Raw genomic sequence first — 22,137 nt, 5'->3', positions numbered from 1 at the left:
AAAGAAGTATATTGCAAATCCTAGCACAACCACTAAAATAATAGAAGAGGTACAGCTAACAAGCCACTAGTGGAGATAAAATGGAACCATTAATATGGGCAGTAGAAAAATACAGCAAGATGGTAGATTTAAACCAAACCATATTGACAGTTACAAAAAATAAAAATGGTCTAAACCAGTACTATACAACAGAGCCTTCTACAATGAGAACTTGAAAGGTAGCTAGTGTGACTGAGGAACTGAAGTTTAAATTTTAACTTAAGTTCAGATAGCCACATGCAGCTACTATATTAGACGGTACAAGTGTAAACACTCCAAATAAAAGGCAGGACCCATAATGCTGTCTGCAAGAAACGCACTTTATTTTATTTTATTCTTTTGCGGTACGCGGGCCTCTCACTGCCGTGGCCTCTCCCGTTGCAGAGCACAGGCTCCCGACGCGCAGGCTCAGCGGCCATGGCTCACGGGCCCAGCCGCTCCGCGGCATGTGGGATCTTCCCGGACCGGGGCACGAAGCCGTGTCCCCTACATCGGCAAGCGGACTCTCAACCACTGCGCCACCAGGGAAGCCCGAAACTCACTCTAAATATATATAGGTTAAATGTAAATGGATGGGAAAAGTATGCAAACACCAACCAACAGAGAGCTGAAGAGCCTGTATTCATATGAGACCAAGTAGAATTCAGAATCAGGACTGTTACCAGGGAAAAAGAGGGACATTTCATGATAGTGAAGGGGTCAAGTGATCAAGAAAAATAACAATGCTACATGTAGGTAAACTCAATAATAAGAGCTTCAAAACATCAACAAAAACTGATCAAACTACAAACAGAACTAGACAAATCTTCAATTAGGGTTGGATTTCAGACACTCCTTTCACTTCAAATAAGGGGAAAAAAATATCAGTAAGGATACAAAGGAGAGGAACAGGGCTGTTAGCCAAGTTGATACTTTAACATTTACAGAACACACCACACGACAGTAGCAGAATACATTCTTTTCTGGTACACATGGAACATTCATGAAGGCCACATTCTAGGCCATAAAGCAAATGTCAAATGTTTGAAATAATAATGAGTATGTTCTCTGACTACAACGGATTTAAACTACAATTCAGCACTAATTTAAAATATCTGGAAAAATTCCCAAATAATTGTAAGTTAGAAAACATACTTCCAACAACTAACAGGTCAAACAAGTCACAAGGGAAAGAAATACTTTGAACTAAATGAAAATGAAAACACAACATATCAAAATCTGTGGGATTCACTCAAACAAGTACTTACAGGGAAATTTATAGTTCTAATTGTATAAATTGCATATATAAAAAAAGCCTTAAAAAAATCAGTATTATAAACTTCCACCTTAAAAAACTAAAAAGGAAGAAGTTAGGCCAAAATAAGCAAAGGAAGGAAAAAATGAAGATAAAAGCAAAAATCAATGACAAGGAAAAGAGTGAAATATTAATGAAATAAACTGATTCTTTGAGAAGACCATTAACATCGCTAAACTTATAGCTGGACAGATCCTAATGACATTAAAAAGATAATAGAGGAATATCATGAACAACTTCATGCCAATAAATTAAAAAACAGATACAAGGGACAAATTCTTTGAAAGACACAAACTACGAAAGCTTACTCAGGAAGAAATGAATAGGCCCATATCTATTGAAGAAGCTGAACTGGTAGCTAAATTTTTCTGACAAAGAAAACTCCTTGCTCAGATGGCTTCATCCACTGATCAAATGGATATAATTTATGAATTATACCAAACTTTTAAGGAAGAAATACCAATTCTACATGAACTCTTCCAAAAAAGTAGAAGAGGAGAAAAACACTTCCCAACTTACTTTTATGAGGCCGTGATACCAAAACTAGAGAAACATATTACACAAAACTACAGATCAATATCCATCATGAACATGGAGGCAAAAATGCTTGGCAAAATTTTAGTAAATCAAATTCAGTAATGTATTAAAAAATTCATATTAACCAAGTGAAATGTATCCGAGGAATGCAATGTTGGCTTAATATTTTAGTATCAATTGTTGTAATTCACTATTTTAAGACTGAAAAAGAAAAAGCACAAGAACAGATCAAAAGATGAAAAAAACCACCTGGCAAAATTCAACACAATTCTTGATAAAAAAGATCTCATTGATTTAGGGGTAGACGATAACATTCTCAACACGACAGTGGGCACCTATAAAAAGAACCTAGAGCCTAGATGTCTAACTTAATGGAAAAGACCGAATGCTTCCCCCACCAAGATTAGGAATAAGGAAAGGATGTCTGTTCTTACCACTTCTCACAGTACTGGAGGTCCTGGCTCATGTGCTAAGGCAGGTAAGAGAAATAAAAGGCATACAGATTGTAAAGAAAGAAATAAAACTGCCTATTACAGATGGCATGATTGTGCACCTAAGAAAATCCCAAGGAATCTATTAAAAAGGTGCCTGAACTAACTGAGTTTAGCCAAGTCACACAACACAAGGTCCATACGTAAAAATCCATTTTATGTATATATTAGTAACAAACAATTGAAATTTAAAAATTCCATATAATCTCTGTGACAGAAAGCTTATCCGTGGTTGCCTGGAGCCAGTGGTAGGGGTGGGGGTGAGTACAGGACGGGACAGAAAGGGACAGTTTGGAGTGAGGAAGTCTGGAGCCAGTGGTAGGGGTGGGGGTGAGTACAGGACGGGACAGAAAGGCACAGTTTGGACTGAGGAAGTGTTCTACACCTTGATTGCAGTGGTGATCTCACAGATGTATAAATCTGCCAGAATTCATCAACATATTCACTAAAAATGGGTGCATTTTATCGCATGTAAACTATACTTCAGTAAAGTCAATTAAAAACACAGATCAATGGGATATAATAAAAAATCCAGGGGCTTCCCTGGTGGCGCAGTGGTTGAGAGTCCGCCTGCCGATGCAGGGGACAGGGATTCGTGCCCCGGTCCGGGAAGATCCCACATGCCGCGGAGCGGCTGGGCCCATGAGCCGTGGTCGCTGAGCCTGCGCATCCGGAGCCTGTGCTCCCCCACAACAGTGAGAGGCCCACGTACCGCAAAAAAAAAAAAAAAAAAAAAAAACCCATAAAAAGTGCACTATAAATACAGATGCTCAATTTATGACAATCACGTCTCAGCATAGAACACTGAATTATGGATGGTCTAAAAAAACAAAAAAGGGATGAGGATTACTGGATAACCCTGTTGGAATTAAAAAAAAAAAAAAGTCAAAACGCCCCAAAACTTAACGTTTATTTTACATCTCATCCAGAAATTAATTCCAGGTAAAATTTAAATCTAAATCTGAAAAGTGAAACAAAATTTCTATAGGATAACAGGAGAGTATTTTCATGACCTTGGTAAATCAAAGTTTATTAAAAGGACATAAAAAGCACTAACCATAAAGAAAAAGATTGATCAAATGGATATATTAAAAGTAACAACTCTTCATTAAAAGATCCTTTCAGAGAGTGAAAACCTTAGTCACAGAGTACGAGAAAACATCTGCAATGCTAGAACCAACGAATGACTAGTATCCGGAATAGTCATTCGTTGGTTCTGAGCATTGCAGATATTTTCTCGCAAATCAATAAGGATATGACTGACGACCCAATAGAAAAATGAACAAGATTCTCAAACAGGCAACATATCCAAATGACCAATAGACATATGAAAATGTGTTCAATAGCTTTAGTCATATGGGAAACAGAAATTAAAACCAGAATGAGGTACTACCGCCCACCCTCCAACACAGCTAAAATTTGAGACTGATAATACCAAATGTTGTAGCTGATATGGAGCAACCGGAACTCCGAAACACTGCTGGCAGGAATGTAAATTGGCGCAATACTTTACAAGGTAGCTACTAGAGTTAAGATACATATTCCTTCTGACCCAGGAATTCCACTGCCAATTGCCAAAGAAATTCCATACATATGGGCACAAAAGACACGTACGAAAACGTTCATAGCAAAATTATTTGTAATAGCCTCAGACTAGAAACAACCACAATCTCCATCAGTAGAATAAACTGTGGTATATTTATCCAATGAGTGACTTACTATACAGAGATGAAAAAGAATAAACTATTATTACATGAAATGACATAGATGAATCTCACAAGGTTTGAATAAAATAAGCAGATACAAAACAATACCTACTGGTCTAATTCCATTTAAATAAAGTCTAAAAAAAAACTATAGTGTTAGAGGCTTATTAAAAAATAACAGTTGCTAAGAAATAACAAATGCTTACCATATGCCAAGTACCATTCTAACTAATTTTTATGTGTTTAACTCAATTTTCACAACTCTATAATGAGATGCAACTTATTCTCCCAAATGTGCAAATTTAGTCACAAAGAGGTTAAATAATTTGCTCAAGGACACACAGCGACTACGTGTTAGACCTGGAATGTGAAGGCAGCTAGCCTGGCTTGAGAGTCTGCATTCTAAACGCTACATGGACGCTCAGTGGTAGTGCTTTACTGGAAAGATGGAGGGAGGGCAAATGAGCAGAGGGAGGTGGGAGAAGTAGGATGACTAATTCCCATCTCTCAAGAGAACAATCAGTAGATAATGCCTAAAATTGGGTGATGGGGTTAGGGAGAAGAGAGAAGGGATCAAGAGTTAGCAGTATATGCATGTTATGAAAAAATCTGGAGGAAAGATCAGAAAAAACCAGCTAAACAACATCACAACAGTAGTTGTCTCTAGGGAGTGAGTCAGAGTGGACCAGGGGACTGTTATACTTAACCTATAAGCCTTACTGTTATAGAAAAATAACACATGCACATTACTTTGATAAAAATAATTTTTAAAGATTTAAAAAGATGTAAATATTTTTAAAAACAACAATGCTATCATGTATTGAGCCCCAGTGTCCCCGGCGTTTAGCTAAACATTTTATATACAGTATTTCATGGAATTCCCCTAACAATATGGAATTGGTGCCAGTATTACTATTATTTTGCTGATGGGGAAACGGATTCAGGGTTAACTAGCTGGCAGGTGGCGGAGTCCATGTTGGAACCACCGCGAGGGAAGATGAAGGTCTAGAAGTCAACAGAGAACAGGTATGGAAGGATATTCAGGAGGAGCCCCGGACAGGAGCTGGTGACTCATGCTGGCTTCAGGGAGGGCAGGGGACATTAGGAGGGGGATCTGAGAAGGATGCCCAGGTTGCTGGCTTGGGTACCTGAGGACATGTTGGTCCTTTTCTCTTCCGCAAGGTCCACGGAAAGAGGAGCAGAGGGCCAAGCCCCTGATGGGGAGTTTATGAGTTCAGTCACAAATACGTAGAGCCCCTTACTGTTTGGGAAAGGCACTGCTCGGAGGAGGACACAGTGTGGGGAAGACCAAACATGTATGAACTCAGCAGGGGGGTGGGGGTGGGGAGAAGACTGAGGGGGATGGTCACGGACCCAGGGAGAGAAAGAACGTCTGGGGCCTGGCCCTGCTGCCTGCCCAGCCTCCGGGCCACCCATCCAGTGTGCCCTGTCCCCCACCCTCATAGCTCCTGCTGTCCCCCGTGCTACTCACTGCCCTCAACACCACCCATCGTTACCTTCCACTCTTCAAAAACTGTTTTTCGAAATACAGTCCACTCATCTTTCAATATTGAAATGTCAGGGCTTCCAAGCGTCTCACGCCCTCACTGTTCCCCTCAGGAACCAGTCATGCCCTTGGGCCTGGGTGAGGCTCCTGCTACAGGCTCTCACAGGTGCTCCACATTCCTCCTTTGGAGCACAGAAAATGGTCAAAGAAATCACTTCCTGTACTTTAGTTACAGAATATGTCTCTGTCCTTCTAGGAGAGGTTCATGAGGGCAGGAGGGGCTGGCAGACTTTTTCTGAAAAGGTCCAAATAGTAAATACTTTCAGCTTTGCAGGCCACAGGGTCTTAGTCACAACTATTCAACTCTGCCATTGTAGCCCGAAAGCGGTGCAGACAACATATAAATGAACGGATGTGATGTGTCACGGTATCACTTGATCTATAAAGTCAAGAGGTGGGCCAAACGGCCACGGTTTGCTGAGCCCTGGTCTAAATCACCAGCCCCCAGTCTAGCATCCGGCATACAGCAGGCACTCAATGAATGAAGAAAGGAAGAAAAAAGCCGTTGCTTTGGCCATGAGATGGAAACAGGTACTGAGGGGAGGTGGTTTCAGTGGGGCGGTGGGGTGGGATGGAGACAGCAGGGGGCTGAGGAGAAGCAGCAGCTGAGGAAGGAGGAAGTCCTCTTTCCGGAGCCCCCCGTTTGCCTGGCAGGTTTGGGGGACGGCCCTGTCTTCGGGGAGCGTGTCTGCAGGCTCCGACAGGAAGGCAGGGCTGGGGAAGGAAGGGGAGAAGGCAGGGCTCCAGAGCTCAGGTGCGTGTGGGGTTGGTCCTGAAGGAGGAGGACACCTGCTGAGGACAGAGGAACAAGGACGGTGGAAGGGACGAGGGGGAAGCCTCGGATCCTCTTCCCCGCGAGACGTGCGCCTGGACCGCTGGTGAAGAGAGCGGGGCTCGGGGAGGTGAAGAACCCCAGCGCCTGTGGGGCTGCGAGGGCTGGCCACCCAGGCCAGGGCCACAGGCCCCCACCTTCCCTCTCCTCTGGTGAGACAGCACTGCTAACCCAGCTGGCGTTCGGGTTTTCAGTGCTGCCTGGTGTGAGGTGTGTCACTCACTGAGTCACCGGCACGACCTGCTATCACTCCCTGTCCCTTCACTTTCCCATGCGGGCAGTGACAGGCAGGCCCAGAGGAGGATGAGTTCACACTTCAAACATGTAGCCGTACCCAGTTCTTTCTTGAAGGGTATTGAAAGGCATTTTCATTTCAGAGGATTAGCGGCTGTTTCATCTTGGTGCCTTCAAGTGTGTATGTGTACGCTGTAAGGTATTTCCCGACTAGGCAGAACAGAATTTTTCTTTAAATGCAAGAAACCCCTCGACTGGGGCTTTGCATAGTAGCTATCTAGTCGTGCAAGCCTGACAAAGTATTAACACCCACGAAACACAACTTCTCACAGAGAAAGTATTAATATTATGATATTTAAACAGCCTGAAAAGTTTTCTCACAGAGTCGAAAACCAACAGCCAGTCAATTTCACTTATTCTAAGACCCAGATACCCGGAAAAAAGCTTCCATTTTGACATTAATTTGTTAATTCTTTACTGCTACTGGAACGTGTAGGTAGCACTGCTGGAACGTGTGAGAAGGGTTTGGACCCCAAACTATTTTTTACGAAGAGCTAAAGCCACCTAAAATATCTTTTAGGTGACATGCTGGGGGAAATAAAAGTATTAGGGCCTGTTTTCTTCTGCCTTATTTCAAGGCGTAATTGCTGTTACTATTCATAGATTGAAGGCTCTATGTATATTCTAACAAGTAAAACTTTAATTCATACTTTCATTTTGAGGTTTTCATTCCTCACAAGTCAAAAGACAATTTTCCTAAAACACATCCATCCTCACTCCACCATTTCAAGTTCTTCTAGAGATGATGGGAACCACTGTCTCCAAATTCACTAGAGTTTAAAATGGGGATGCCTAACCCCTGTAACACAGCCTTTATTTGAATGGACTTTTCAATACACCTTTAGATGCACATTCGATAAACTTGATCTCTTACCCTATTGTTGGGTTGATATTCGGATCAAAACTGTCTTCCACGAACCGCCACACAATACTTGATTTACCTACACCTGTATCCTGAAAGAGAATGAGAGGTGAAGAAGAAGAAGTTTTACCTGCTTGCATACACCAAAAACTACCTTGTGCCCTAAGTTCAGGATTTTGGGAAAATCATTCCAGATAGGTAAATTTTAGAAGTTAAGAAACACAAAAAGGTTTTCATAAAAATTCAGTGGAGTAACTAGGAGATTTCAAAATGTATTGTAGGAGAGGGGTTCCAAGTTTTTAAGAGACAGGATCTTCTGAAAGATCCAAAGTTTCTGCTTACTGTGCAAAGTGACGAACTCACTTGCTTTATAATAAGTCTAAGTGAACTATGAACTCTTGAACTACTTCTGAGTAATCCCTGACAGATCCTAGCCCCACCCTATCTAGGAAGGGGGAAGACTAGTTATTGAAATCTTTTTCAGTCTTTAAAGCAGCAACCCAGGCAAGAGAGCATCAATTTCAGAAAGTATGCTCTGAAATAGCAAAGTTGCCTTGACAAGTCAGGAAGCTGAAGCTTCAAACTAGTCTTTGGGGCTTCCTGATTTGAATGTCCCCCCGCCCGCCCCAAGGAAAGTAACTCTGTGAGAAGTGTCAGAGGTATCCCACAAGTTCAAAAACACCAAGCAGATGGCAAAGGAGACTACTGCTGCTCGTAAAACCTAAAGACCTGTTACTGGCTGTACTTCGCAAGACTTGGCCAACTCCCAACTAGTACCTGGGGAAGCTATTTAAGAGCTGCTCTTAACCCAGATGCAATGGAGAGACAGGGAGGGCTCTTCACCCTTTGAGGGGCGGGAAGAGACCCTGGGCTCCAGGGAGGGACGAGGGGAAACGTCCCTCCCGCCAGCAAAATCTTCAGGACTGTGCGGCCAGGTGGGCGGGACGGCCCGGGGGCGGGGGAGGGGGCTGGAAGGAGGGTCCCGGGGCAGGTAGGCGGCGTCCCGCACGGAGACTGAGAGAAGGGGCAAATGGGACGTGGGCACGTCCGGGTCCCAGGCCCGCCCGGCCTCCCGCGGCCCTCCCAGCCGGCCCGCCGCCACTCACCCCCAGCAGACACACTTTGAGCTCCCTCAGCGCCATGGCCTGGGAGCCAGGGGCGCGGGCCCGCCGCCGCCCTAAGTTGAGAAGGGAGAGGCCCGGCCCAGCACGAGCATCCCCCAGCGCCGCCGCGGCACGGCCTAGCCCCGGCCGCGGGGCGCGTAGAGGCGGCGGCCGCCCGTTCGCCGGTCCTCGGCCTGGCCCGTCCGTCACCAGCCGTGCGGGACCCGCCTCAGCAGCTGGGACGGTGCCGCGGGTTCCCAAGCGCCACCGCCGCCGCCATCTTGGGACGCCAGCCGGGTCACCTGACCTCCCCGCCCACCTCGGCAGCCACCTTCGCCGCGAGGGCGGGGCCGGCTGGCGCCGCGAGGCTCGAGGCGGGGGGCGGGGGGCGGGGGGGCGGGGCCGCCGACGAGGGGCGGGATCCGAAGCCAGATATCCCCGCCTCTCTCCCTCTGGCCCCGCCCCTCGCGCGCCGGCCCCGCCTCCAGGCCCATTCCAAGATGGCGGGTGAGTGGGGCTGGACTCCCGGGGCGCCCCCCTCCTCCCAAGCCGGGACCACCCCTCGAGGCCCGGGGACCGCCCCCGCCCGCCGCTGAGGCCGCCTGCGGCAGACCCCTTGTAACTTCTTATGTGTCTCTTGGTTTTCAGGGATCCCCTAGTACTTTGTGGACTTGCAGGATGACTTAGACGATTGTAAGTAACAGTTCGGGCGTCCCGTCCCTCCCTGGGAACCTCTCATAGAGTTCGGGGTGCACGAAAGGCGGGAGTGGGACCTACGGGCTGGGCTCTCCGTGTTGGGCCCAGAATAGCGGGACCCCCAACTGCCTTAAGCACTCGCGGCGGTCCCTCCTCACTGGGCGGGGCGGCCGAGGATGGGGAGGATTTTTGTTGCTGGGAAACTTCTGACTTCCTGTCACTTTCTTTCTCTTCCTCCTCCTCCTTCTCCTGCGGCGGCCCGGGAGGGGCGGGAGGGCTAGGCCCTCCTCCTAGTGATTCCGGCAGGGAGGAGGCGTGGCCACCTTGGGGGTCGGAGGCTTCCACCCAGGGTCTCCACTTTTTTCCCTGGGACTTTTCAGAGTGTTGGGGAGTTTGGGAGGTCCGGCTCCCCGTGTGGCCGGCCACAGACTCGCACAGACTTCTCCAGTGTCCTGGCCACAAGCCCAGCTCCGTTCTCATCCCTAGGAGCCCCTTGGGTGGGTATCCTTCACCTGTCCCTTCCTGCTCTTTCCTTTAGAATCACGTTAAGGACTGATGGCTGGGGAAGGTGTTCCTGGAAATGCAAGTTCGCATTTGTGGTGACTGAAGCATTTCCTTTCCATTCAACAAACATTTCTTGAGCACCTGCTGGTTCTGGGCCGGCCATGCGCGGAGCCCGGGACCTACAAACTCGAACCCAAAACGGTGACGACTCTCAGGGAGCTCACAGTCCAGGGAGAGAGCCGACTTGTAAACAGATAATTACCAAACGCCGGGGTTGCCTGCTCATGAAGGAGGCCTGTACAAACCATCACAATAGCCAACATGAATGGGGGCTTACTGTGCGCTTCCCTTCCCCATCTACAAGTTTCCTACTAACAAGAACTGGAGTTTACAGAAAACACCATAGGTCAGGAGGCGCAGTTTAAACCCTTTATACACATTAGTTCTTTTAGAAGGAGGCAACTTTAGTAAAGTAGAATGACACTTGAAGGGGCCAGTGTTTAGGAGCATGGGTGCTGAAGTCAGATGGCCAGAGGGTGAGGTCCTGAGCCACTGTGTACTGGCTGTGTGATCCTGGCCACGTCACTGTACCACTTGGAGCCTCATTGCCTCATCTGTAGAATGGGCATAGTAGAAGTCCACCTCAAAAGGCTTCCACGCAGGTTAAATAATAAAAGGTTTAGCGTGAAGCCTTGTACATAGGACACGCTGGGTAAATATTATCTGCCGTTATTATTCTTGTGATCATTATTCATGATTATTTCACACTGTGGGGCAAAGTACAGTGTTGGCCCCAGGTTTACAGAGCTGAATGTTTCGGCCAGCGGGCATCTTCGAATGGAAGGAATGTAGCCTTTCTCTTGATAAACAACAGTAAGCTGTTGTTAAGGCACCTCTCATTCATAGATTCGATATTTGGCCTGGCTGGAAAAGCTGATTTCTGGCTATATCAGTTATCTAACAAACCACCCCAAAACTCAGTGGCTTAAATCAACAGCATTTTGTTATTTCTAACAATTCTGTGCCTTGACTGGGTGATACAGAAGCTTCGTGTGTTCTCTGTGAACTCTGGGAAGATAAGAAGGTCCAAAATGGCTTTCCTCACGTGACTCTTGGCCAGGAAATCTTCTGGGACTGCAGGTCAGGGCCTCAGTTCTCTTCCAGGAGCTTCTTCCACTTGGCTAGCTTGGGCTTCTCACAGCGTGGTGACGGCAGGCATTTGGACCTCTTTTCTGGCAGCTAGCTTCCTTTTGTCTTTTTTGTATATGTGTTCAAAAAGGAAGAGATTACATAGGAAAAAATAATTCTGATTTTCCTTTGGCCCTGTTTGTGCAAATATTGGGTGTTTGAGACTCGTGATAAAGAATGCCATAAATACTCTTTAGCAGACTGCTGAAGCCTCGTCCCAGTAAAGAAGAAAACCAGCATTGTGGCTCTGAACACACCCATGCCATGGGTAGGGCAACTCTGGGAGCCTCCTGGGGCTTCTTTTTTTGAGCAGGGGTGGGGGCTTCAGGGTGCTGTTCCTATGAAATTACAATATAATTGGTTAGATAAATAGCCGTAATAGGAGGGCCTGTCCCCCCAGTAATTTATGCAGCCCTGGGTCCCACCTTTGCACTTTACTGGGGAGGTATTTGGGAGGCATTATCATGCTGTGATTGATAGCAAGAACCCTGAGGTCCTGTAACCCACTTCCTGCCTTTAGCTGAGTCAGTGTGAGCAGATCACTCCCTCTGTTCACATTCTTCATCTGGAAAATGACATAAGAATTGGAGATGCTTCATAGGACTGATATGAGGATTAGATGAAACAATACACATAAAACATTTTAGCCCGGTGCCTGGTATAGAGTATTATATTCAGTGATTTTATTACTGTTATTATTTTAACGATCATCATTATTGCTAGGCACTCGTATACGATTTTCTGATTCTGTGTTAAGGGCTGCTACTCTGTGAAGTAGGTGGGATTATTCCTGTTTTACAAATGATAAAACTGAGAATCAGAGAGGTTAACTAACTTATCCAGTATGGCACAGGTCATGAGTGATAGAACTAGCAACCAACTCTGTTCCTCTGAGTCTTGCTTTTTTTATTCCATCACACAGATTGACCTCACAAATATTCTTAAGCTAATGGCAAGAGCATGGATGTTGGTTGTAGTGGTTCTCCATCTGTTGTCCTTTTTGGGCATTTTTTTGTCTAAACGATGGGATAACCGCTCCATTTAGGCTCTACGTCGCTTTGGGCAGGAACATAGGTCGTCTTTTTTTATCACCCAGTGTCCTCCATAATCTAGGTGTTCAATTAATGTCATTACTGGTAGTGATAATGGATGACGAGTCTTGTCCGATTTACTTTGTGATTTCTTGATTAAATTGGCTAACTTCAAAACAAAGCCGTAGTGAAAGGCTGCCTTGTCTTTTAAAATCATTGAGTCTTCGGGTCGTTGCAGCACAGAAAAGATTTAATTTTAGTGAATTAGCTTGCGGAAGCAATCTAGATTCCTTCTCTTGAGAGCAGAAAGTATGTGGGATGGTCTGGCGCAGTGGTCCTGGTGGTGGATTGCACGTAGAAGGTGGAGCTGGATGCGTCTACGCCTCAGGGGCTTAAAGTCCTGTGACTGTCTAGGTTGCTTAAAGCAGGTGCAGGCTGAAGAGGTGTTACTCCTGGTAAGGTTTGCTTGGCCAATTGGAATTTAAGTGTGTGCCAGCGGTGGGTGAAAAAAAAGTGAGGGGAATCTGTTGCAGGTATAAAGAGACCTAAGAGACCTATCAACAAAATACAATATGTGGTCATATTTGGATCCTTAGTTGAACAAATCAGCTATAAAAAGACATTATTGAGACAGTTGGGGGAAATTAAACTTGGGCTGGGTATTAGGTTATATTAAGAATCATTATTAATTTTGTCAGATGCGATAGTGGTGTCACAGTTTTATTCAAAGGAGAAGGACCTTATCTAACAGAAACAAATAAGCATTTATGGGTGAAATGATTTAATGTGTGAGGTCTGCTTTGAAAATGCTGCAACAAACAATAAATCATCAAAAAGTTGGGAAGAAGGATGAGTGGGAAAAATTGGCAGAATGTTTATACTTGTTGAAACTGGTTGCTAGGGGTGTGGGGTTTATTATACTATTCTATTTTTGCATGTGTTTGAAAATTTCCTTAATAGAAAGTTTTTTAAAATGAGTTGAAAGTTTCATATATGATCAAACATCTACATGAAGAGTTTAAAGCTGGATTTCAATTCTGAAGTCAGCTGCCATGTTATTGTAAGATGTGTTTAGCTTCAAAAGACAGACTTGGAGAATCTATTCGTATTTGAGGGACTATGTATTTCTTTTCAAATGTTTAGTTTTTGAGGTATCTATGAAAGAAGTTGGAAGAAGGTGTACTTCTGTTGATGAGAAAAGCTAGGTGCCAACAAATAACATCTGGACCTTTGTTGAAAATGGGATTAGCTAAATCAGAGGGATACAGATAGACTCTTTGAATCTTTTTTTTTTTTTTTTTTGACTCTTTGAATCTTAATGCTAGAAGGAGTGGTGTATGTTCGAGCTTGAATAAAAGACATCCTCCAGAGCAGAATGCATTCCATTTCACCTGCCCACTTTAGTCCAGGTTTGTAAAAATGTTCTGCTTGAGGACCACAGCCAAGCAGAGAAAATAGATTAATTTTAGCCTCAAACCAAACCATTGAACCTTCTCTCTGAACTATTATATAAACTCAAATCAAAGATTGTCAATTTTTTTTTTTAAAGACCTCCCTGTTGAATGAAATAGTTTGAACAGGAACTTGAATGTGCTAATAGTTGGGAAATAGAACAAAATCCAGACATCAGACTATTCTCCAAGTCAGAGATGGGCAAATTTTTTTTTCTGTAAAGGATCAGATAGTAAACATTTTAGACTTTGCTGGGCAGAAGCCCTGCTATAACCACTCAAGTCTGCCACTGTAGCCTGGTAGCACTCACAGATACACATAAATGAATGAACATGGCTGTTTGCTAATAAAACTTTATTTATAAACACAGGGCTGGTTTTGGCCCTCGGTTCTAAATCAAACTTGATTTCATTTTTTTTCCTTTTTTTGCGGGGGGGGGGGATTTTTTTTTTTTTTTAATTGAAGTGTAGTTGATTTACAATGTCGTGTTAGGCTCAGGTGTACAGCAAACTGATTCAGTTGTATATACATATATTTATAATATATTTATTATATATATATTCTTTTTTCAGATTCTTTTTCCATTATAGCTTATTACAAGATATCGGGTATAGTTCCCTGTGCTCTACAGTAGGTCCTTGTTGGTTGGTTATCTCTTTTATATTTAGTAGTGTATATATGTTAATCCCAAGCTCCTAACTTCTCTCTCCCCACTTTCCACTTTGGTGTAACCATAAGTTTGTTTTTTATGCCTGTGAGTGAGTCTGTTATGTAAATAAGTTCATTTGTATCATTTTTTTAAATTCCACAGGTAAGTGGTATCATACATTTGTCTTTCTCTGAAACTTGATTTCATTCTGTCCGCACCCAGAAGTCTTGTTGATTAGCTGAGCCAACCTGGAAGGCTGCCTTTCCCACTGGGCTCAGTTTGAAGAGCTGACTTTTGCCGGCACAGACCCTGCTTTGTTGAGGAGCCCTTGACAAGTTGTTCAGCCTTCACGTCTCCTTTTTCCTGTTGGTGTGTTGGGGATTAAAAGCATGCGCCTGTCTCCTCCCAACAGGATAAGGGTGAGCAAGGAACAAAAGAGTCAGCATGGTGTGGGCCGAGTCAACTGTGCTTCCCGGCTGATAACTGTAATGCATTTTACTTTTGTTGTTCTGTATTTTCCATTTCCTATGAGACAAACAGACGAGCATTAGAGATTCCCTGAAATTGTCTCTGTTTAAAAAGAGAGTTTTATATGGCTTTCTACCTCACAAATGAAGATTTTTTTTTTAAGCAGAAATTTTGCAACGAAACCTAGCTAATGAAGGAGAAAGTGGTTTTGAGCTTCAAAACACCACTTAGCCTAATGAGGAAAAAAATAAGAGACGAGGGCAAGTGCTTGCTTTCCCTGTTTGGAACGTCATTCATCCATGTAACAGATGTTTCTCCAGCTCCTCCCGGGCACCAGCCTGTGGGAGGCACCGCGGATAGAGGGATGAAGAACCCTGGGCTCCATCCCAGAGCTGCTCCCACCTAGAGGGAAGGTGCGGGTAGAGATGGCACAGATGGGAGGTGCCGGTTGAGTTGGGTCAGGCCAAGGAGGGCGATGGGTGAGTGACCTCAGTGAGAACTTCTCCAGTGCAACCAGGGGCCAGAAGCCAGGCCAGAATGAGTGGCATCGGGAAGTTGAGGATATGTTGTCTGTAGTCCATGCATCGAGCACCCACTGTATTCCAGACGCTGGCTGGCCATTGGGCATTTTGGGGAATGGTCATTGTTCTTGGGAGCTCCCAGTGTAGCCAGGAAAACAGACCCTTTTGAGAAGAAGCAGCTGGAGGGGTTGCTTTTCTTCCTGGATAAGAGAGCCAGAACATCTTTGCATTATTTATATCTACTCTGACAATCTTAAAAAAAAAAAGAAAAAGGATTTGGATGGCCCAACCGTTCCACTCTTGGTTACTTGCCCACAAAACGTGAACACATATTTTCACAAAAACAGGGTCATAGTTGCACTATTCTTAATAGTCGAAAACTGGAACCCACCCAAATGTCCATCGTGAGTAAAATGGATTATAAATGGTGGTTATGTTCACACGATGGAAAACTATGCAGTTATAAGAGTGAATTATCTACAGCGTCACACACATATGGATGAACTTCACAAACATAGTGGTTGGTGAAAGAAGCCAGACACAAAAGGGTAGAGACTGGATGATTCTGTTTACACAGAGTATGGAAACAAGCACAGCAATCTAGCTGATCTGATGTAGAAGGCAGGAGAGTGGTCGCCTTTGGGTAAGGCAGTAAGTGGGAGGGAGCATGGGGGGCTTTTGGAGATGCCGGTTAAATTGTCTTTCTTGAGCTGAGGACTGGTTTCACAAGCATGTTCAGTTAAAAAATTAGTCACGTGGAACACTTACTTTTTGTGTACTTTTCTGTGTGAATGGCATACTTCAGTTAAAAAAATAAGAATTGCTTTTTAAGATCAAGGCACAGGGGAGAGCATAACCGTGGATGGGGGGAAGGAGTCCGTGCAAAGGGAAGATGGCAGAGAGCGGGAGGGGAGGGTGATGGCGGGGTTGGACCATGTAAGACAGGCATGGAACTCGGTGCATCCGCGGAGGAGTTTGCTTCTTTCCAGAAGGAGGAAGGCGACCTTCCTGGCAGTTTGGCCAAGGCGGTCATTAGAAAAGTGGTGTAATGTTGGCCAGTATTGCTTGATTGTCTCAAATATTTTGAACAGTAGGAAAATAGAGCCCCCCATGTGCATACACTCACCCCAGGGGCTGTGGGTTTTGTTTTGCAACCTTTTTTTCCTTTTCGAATCTGCCTCAAGTCTGAGTGGAGAAGTCGCTGCATTTTTCAGTAGCGCTCTTCCATCCATCAGACTGTGTAGAGTCTGGCCCCCTCACCCACACCTCCTCCAGCTCTGTCCCCAGCTGGGTGGGTTGGCAGGAAAATTGAGATGTATAATATCACAGTGGAGCCCACGAGCGGCTTGGAGCTGCGGAGTGCTCGCCTATCAGGTGACCCGAGTCAGTATTTCCCGTTGACCGTCAGCGTAAAAGTCAGAGTCATAAATAACGACGGGTTTTGGAAGCCGTGATTAAAGCCACAAATCAAAGAGGAATTTCCATGTATGCGTGGTATAGAAAGGACGGCTGCTCGTGAGCTGGGTCGGTCTTTTCAGCCAGCCCACTGCGTAGTGCTAGTAATAACCATCAGTAGCCCTCAAAGATTTGTGATACAAAACGTTATGCACTGGACGGATCCGCTCATACAGGAGCTAATAAATCAGTGTGGGTCTTGTTAGAGAATGGCATTTATACAGGGAAAGTTTGCCTGCGCAGCTTGCCATTGAAATTTAGTTAAGTCAACAAAGACCTGCCATGTGCAGGGGTCAGTTCCACCTTCCGCGCCCCCCCCCCCACCAAGTCAGTGAAGAAGCAAGAACGTTCTTTATCTTTCACATGGGCTGGGTTTGTCTGGTGTAGCTTTTAGAAATAGTCCCAATTTAAGAATCTGCATTAGTATTTATAAGCCTGTTAGCAAGAAGGATGAAGCCACTTTAAATAATGCATTAATGGATGGTTTACTCTAGTTTCCCCCCAAATCATATAAGGCCTTGCAGAGACTTAGTTATTGTTCATCGAAGAGTGGCTAATGAGAAGCGCTAAGAATTATCAATTACATAAGTTCTACATTAATACAGTTTTCTCTCTCTCTTTTTTTTTAAGTACACATTTTGCAAATAAGGCTAGACTCCTTCTCAGCCACCATCAACTAATCTTCTAACATTTTGAAAGTGGACACAGACAGTGGGTCACATCTGTCACATTTTCTCCCAACCATCGTCCCCTAGTGCTGTGTTAGAGACAGAATATTGGATCGTATGGATAATTGGGCTGGCCCAGGGTGGCGTATCTCACACAGAGTTATAGTGACAGGATGACATGTTGAATGGAGAATCGTAAATATTGGGAATGCCTGGAGAACGGATTCTTAATGAAAATGCTTGCCGGGATAGACGTGCTCTAACATTCTGCCTCCGTCTCTACCTCTGTTCATGTCTGGGCCAATAAAGTTATCTCACTGGACATGTTTTATTGTGTTTATTTTTTCTCACCTTTCCACTTCAGACCAGTTCTGGGGTGGCTGCTCAGCTAGGGCTTGGTGGCTTCGTGAGAAATCTCTGGCTTCCCGAACCCCTCAAAGGCAGCAGACAGCCAGTGCACTTTCCTCTGCTGTGTTCTTCCCTTCCTCTGGAATGTTCTTTTTCCCTTTCCCAGATCCTCTGTCTCTTCCTGTGTGGTAAACTCCTACTCAATCTTCAAGGCCCAGCTCAAATATCACTGCTGTTGTAGGGAAGCATCTCCCACCCCCTCCTTCCTCCTCCAAGCAGAGCTGGTCTCCTCCCTGTTTTGTTTATACCTGTACCCTATGGCTCTTGCCACCGGGTTGTTGTGGGTTGTTATGTGTGGGAAGATCTTTGTTCCCTTGGCAGCTTTTGGAGTCTGGGGACCATGCCTTTGTCATCTCTGAACCGCCAGTACTCTGTCGAATGTTGAGTTATAGTTTACTGTTGTCACCTGAAATTAACCCTGGTGGGTGGGGAGAGGACGTTTGAGATGGGTTTGCTGTTAACACGCCTTCTGCTTTTCGTACTAGATCTTCTGATCTTTTTTGTGATGCAAAATGACCTGGAAAATTTCTTTTCTTTCTCTCTTTTTATTAGATCGTATCTATTGTACTTTGAACCCGTAAAGCACATTCACCTAACATTATACTTAAAGCGTTAATTCACACTTAGGCTGCTTTAAGACAGATTGGTGTCTTGTGAAGAGCACTGACACACAGGCGCGTGCTCAGGGTCCCCTGTGTGTTTTCGCCAGAGCAACCTCACCCAACTTATGTTGCGCTCCAGCCTGTTTTATTTATTTTTTATTTTTTTATGTAGTTTTTTGGCTGTGTTGGGTCTTTGTTTCTGTGCGTGGGCTTTCTCTAGTTGCGGTGAGTCGGGGCTACTCTTCGTTGCGGTGCCTGGGCTTCTCATTGCGGTGGCTTCTCTTGTTGCGGAGCACGGGCTCTAGGTGCACAGGCTTCAGTAGTTGTGGCTTGCAGGCTCAGTAGTTGTGGCTCGAGGGCTCTAGAGCGCAGGCTCAGTAGTTGTGGTGCACAGGCTTCGTTGCTCCGCAGCATGTGGGATCTTCCTGGACCAGGGCTCGAACCTATGTCCCCTGCATTGGCAGGCGGATTCTTAACCACTGTGCCACCAGGGAAGCCCCACCCCCCCCGCCTGTTTTAAATGATGACTCTACTGACAGTGTGCATGATGTTTGGTAGATAACCCCTGAGTAACCAGTTGGTGCTGAGGAGGATCTGGGAAAGTGAAAAACGTTTATTCCCCCGCGGTTGTAGCTTCCAGAAACACATTTAATGAGGGAGGAGGTTTTTGTTTGTTCACCTGTTTTTTACTTACTCACCTAGCATCAGAGTCAAAGGATAATAATTCTGTTGTACTTTGTAAACTGATCAGTATCTCATTGAAGTAGAGCCAGCCTCATCTTCAGTTGGGTGAGCTTAAGGCTACTGCTTCAGGACCCTCTGGTTTGGGTTGGATGGAGGTGAGCTTTATATCTCTTAGCTGGTTAGCTGGCTTTTTTAACTTGGACCATCCCCCTGGCCCTGAGATGCACCAGGGCCACGGGGACGTGGACCCTACGGTTCAGGGAACATGTGGACACGTGGGTGTGCAGGTGGGGACAGGGTGCTGAGCAGAAGGTGTGGCAGGAGGGGCCCTACCCCTGCAAGTCAAATCGTACTTCTCAGCCTCTCCCTCCCTTTGTTAGGTTTAAGTTATTAGCCATTTTTGGTAAAGGGTCAGTGATGTCCTGTGCAAACTTGCCAATGAAGCTCACACGTGGCAGAAACATAGAAAGCAGCTGCTGCCTAAAGTCAATCATCGCGGAGACAGCAAATGAAGCGGATCAGGATCAGTATTGTTTTTAAAATATTTTAAGTGAGCCAAGAAGGCTTGAAGGTATTAGAGACTATTTTCTTAAGAAGGCTTTGCTTTTCTGTGTTATATTAAGCTTTCTTGAGTGGAGTAGGTAACTTTTTTTTTTTCAAATGTAGGAAAATAGAATGAAAAAATTTGAACAAGGCATTATTCATATGCTACCTCATGTTTCATTTCTAGCTTGAATGCTTAAGACTCCTGATGTGTGTGGATGACCTGGACTTGTGGATCCTCAGGATAATCGACTGCTCCTGATAGCACCGTGTCCACAGACCGTTGCTCCTTATTCCGTGAATAGTTGCCCGTTTGCCCTCTTAGCAGTGGCTAGAAATGTAAATTCTAGATAATTCTTTCTGAGAGCAGGAGTTATTTTATGTGTTGCTGCCACTGCCAGGAGGCGCAGCAAGCTAGGCTGACAGATCTTTTTTTTTTTTTTTTTTGCGGTACGCGGGCCTCTCACCGTTGTGGCCCCTCCCGTTGCGGAGCACAGGCTCCGGACGCGCAGGCCCAGCGGCCGTGGCTCACGGGCCCAGCCGCTCTGCGGCATGTGGGATCTTCCCGGACCGGGGCACGAACCCGCGTCCCCTGCATCGGCAGGCGGACTCTCAACCACTGCGCCACCAGGGAAGCCCCTAGCCTGACAGATCTTTACCATTCATTCATTCATTCATTCAGCAGCTCTTACTGATGGCCTGCTGTGCGCCAGGCATATCAAGGAGTCAGTAAAAGATTTTTGCCCTGGGTGCGATGGTGGAGGATTGGGGGGTGGACCCAGCTGATAAACAGTAGACGTGGGAAGAAAAGGTTCTGTGTGTCAGAAGGTGATACATTCTCTGGAAAAACAGAAAAGTAGATCAGGGTACGGTGGGGTGTAGATGGGAGGCATGCAATTTCAAAATCAGGTAGTCAGGGTGGACCTCATTGAGAGGATGAGTGAGCAAAGCTTTTACTGAGAAGAAGGAAGTTATCAAAGAGGACATCTTGGGGAGCAGAGTTCTCGGCAGAGGGAAGTGCTGGGCTGTGTGATGGCCCTCAGCCAGGGAAGTGACTGGGGTCATGGGGAAACAGCAAGGAGCTGCGTGGCTGGAGGAGAGGGCAGGGGTGGGAGATGAGGTCAGAGAGGCCAAAGGGGGCCAGGTCATTCCTGCTGACATGAAGCCCCTTCCCTTATGGGACCATCCACTCACCGGGGGCTGCTCAGGTAACACCTAGCTTTTATCTTCACAGTGGTTGTCAACTGGGGACCTGTGGCAGTGTCTGGAGACGTTTTTGATTTTCACAAAGTGGGGAGAGGATGCTCCTGGCATCTAGTGAGTTGAGGCCAGGAAGGCTGCGGAATGTCCTGTAATGCACAGAACAGCCCTGCCTCGGGCTGTTAGAATGTGGTTCAAGGGCCAGTCATGCTGAGGCTGAGTAACCCTGCTCTGTTATTATATAGTTCATCAGCTGTTGATTGATTCAGTTTGTCTTTGAAGACTTAATAAAAAAACAGCAACATTAAAATGTCAGGGAAAGAGGTTATTAATCACGGTATCTGGTTAGAATACTGTCAGAGTTGACGTTGAAGAGTTGACGTTGATGCTGGCTGTTTTCATTCACTTTGTGGCAAGGGGTTCCACATCTGCCTTGCATGTACATTTTAGTAAACTCTGGTGCTTTTATGGAGTAGTTCAAAAAATTTAACACATCATTGACAAGTAAATAGTAATAGTCTGACTGATAACCTCATCAATTTGGATTCAAGTAGGATTTTGAAAGGGGCCAGGATGTTGATCCACACAAAGAACAATGTTTACCTGTATTTGGAACTTGGAGTAAAAGATACTATTATTCACATATGAATGTGATGCTCTTAGTAGGGAATATTGTCCTTGGATTATACCAATCCAGTATTTTTCAGAAGTCTGTCATTTGTGTACCGCTTTTCCTATTTGTGCTGTATCTATATACCACCTGTATTTTTCTTTGTATCAAATAATTTCTTTTATTGAAACACATTTTGGGGAACTTGTGTGAATTGCTCAACATGAAACTTAACCAAAATATCGTAAGACAAAAGGAAAATCACATGATAAAATTCTAGGTAGACACAGTTGTCTGCGAAGGATTCTGAGTGTGAGCCCTGCTCTGTGTTCGAAAGGAAGATGAACCGGTTTTAGGGAAGTGTTGAAGACACGCTAGTCGAAATGAAACTTTCTTTGATTAATCAGAGAATTGAGAAGGGAATAACTTTCCCACTGTGTGGTTTAGGGATATTTAATGTCCCTTCCCCGTGCCACACTGGGGGACGTGCCGTCCTGAGCTGTCCATAGTGAGGCCAGGTGACGGCTGTGCATTTGCAGACTCGCTGGTGAGGTCAGAGCTGCAGTTGGAGAGTACGTGACCGACCTGGGATGTAAAGGAGGCCGGTCCTCTTTGGCTCTGATTGGCCACCAGTGGTCTATTAATGCAGAGCGCTCCCAGGGAGGTAGCCGTGTGATAAGCTGGTTCTTTGTTCTGTACAGCACTAACACTGTGATTCCACTTCTTAAAACAA

At 45.2% G+C, this 22,137-nt stretch overlaps 2 protein-coding genes across 2 annotated transcripts in view; one reads left to right on the top strand and one right to left on the bottom strand.

Annotated features, from left to right (window-relative positions):
* The window catches only part of RAB22A (RAB22A, member RAS oncogene family), a 45,522-nt gene extending 36,758 nt beyond the window's left edge, over window positions 1–8,764 (bottom strand). Inside the window, exons 1-2 of the mRNA XM_065892555.1 lie at window positions 8,729–8,764; window positions 7,635–7,714 (exon numbers count right to left, since the gene is read on the bottom strand). Coding sequence (XP_065748627.1) covers window positions 7,635–7,714; window positions 8,729–8,764 — 116 coding nt within the window. The remainder of the gene's footprint in view (window positions 1–7,634; window positions 7,715–8,728) is intronic.
* Window positions 8,763–22,137, top strand: part of LOC136135443 (serine/threonine-protein phosphatase 4 regulatory subunit 1-like) — a 62,224-nt gene continuing 48,849 nt past the window's right edge. Inside the window, 2 exon segments of the mRNA XM_065893316.1 lie at window positions 8,763–8,883; window positions 8,939–9,232. Coding sequence (XP_065749388.1) covers window positions 8,763–8,883; window positions 8,939–9,232 — 415 coding nt within the window.

The sequence above is a fragment of the Phocoena phocoena genome, chromosome 15, assembly GCF_963924675.1.
Source record: "Phocoena phocoena chromosome 15, mPhoPho1.1, whole genome shotgun sequence".
Taxonomy (NCBI): domain Eukaryota; kingdom Metazoa; phylum Chordata; class Mammalia; order Artiodactyla; family Phocoenidae; genus Phocoena; species Phocoena phocoena.
Note: the sequence above shows the minus strand (reverse complement) of the source record. Positions and strands in the feature narration are given on the sequence as shown.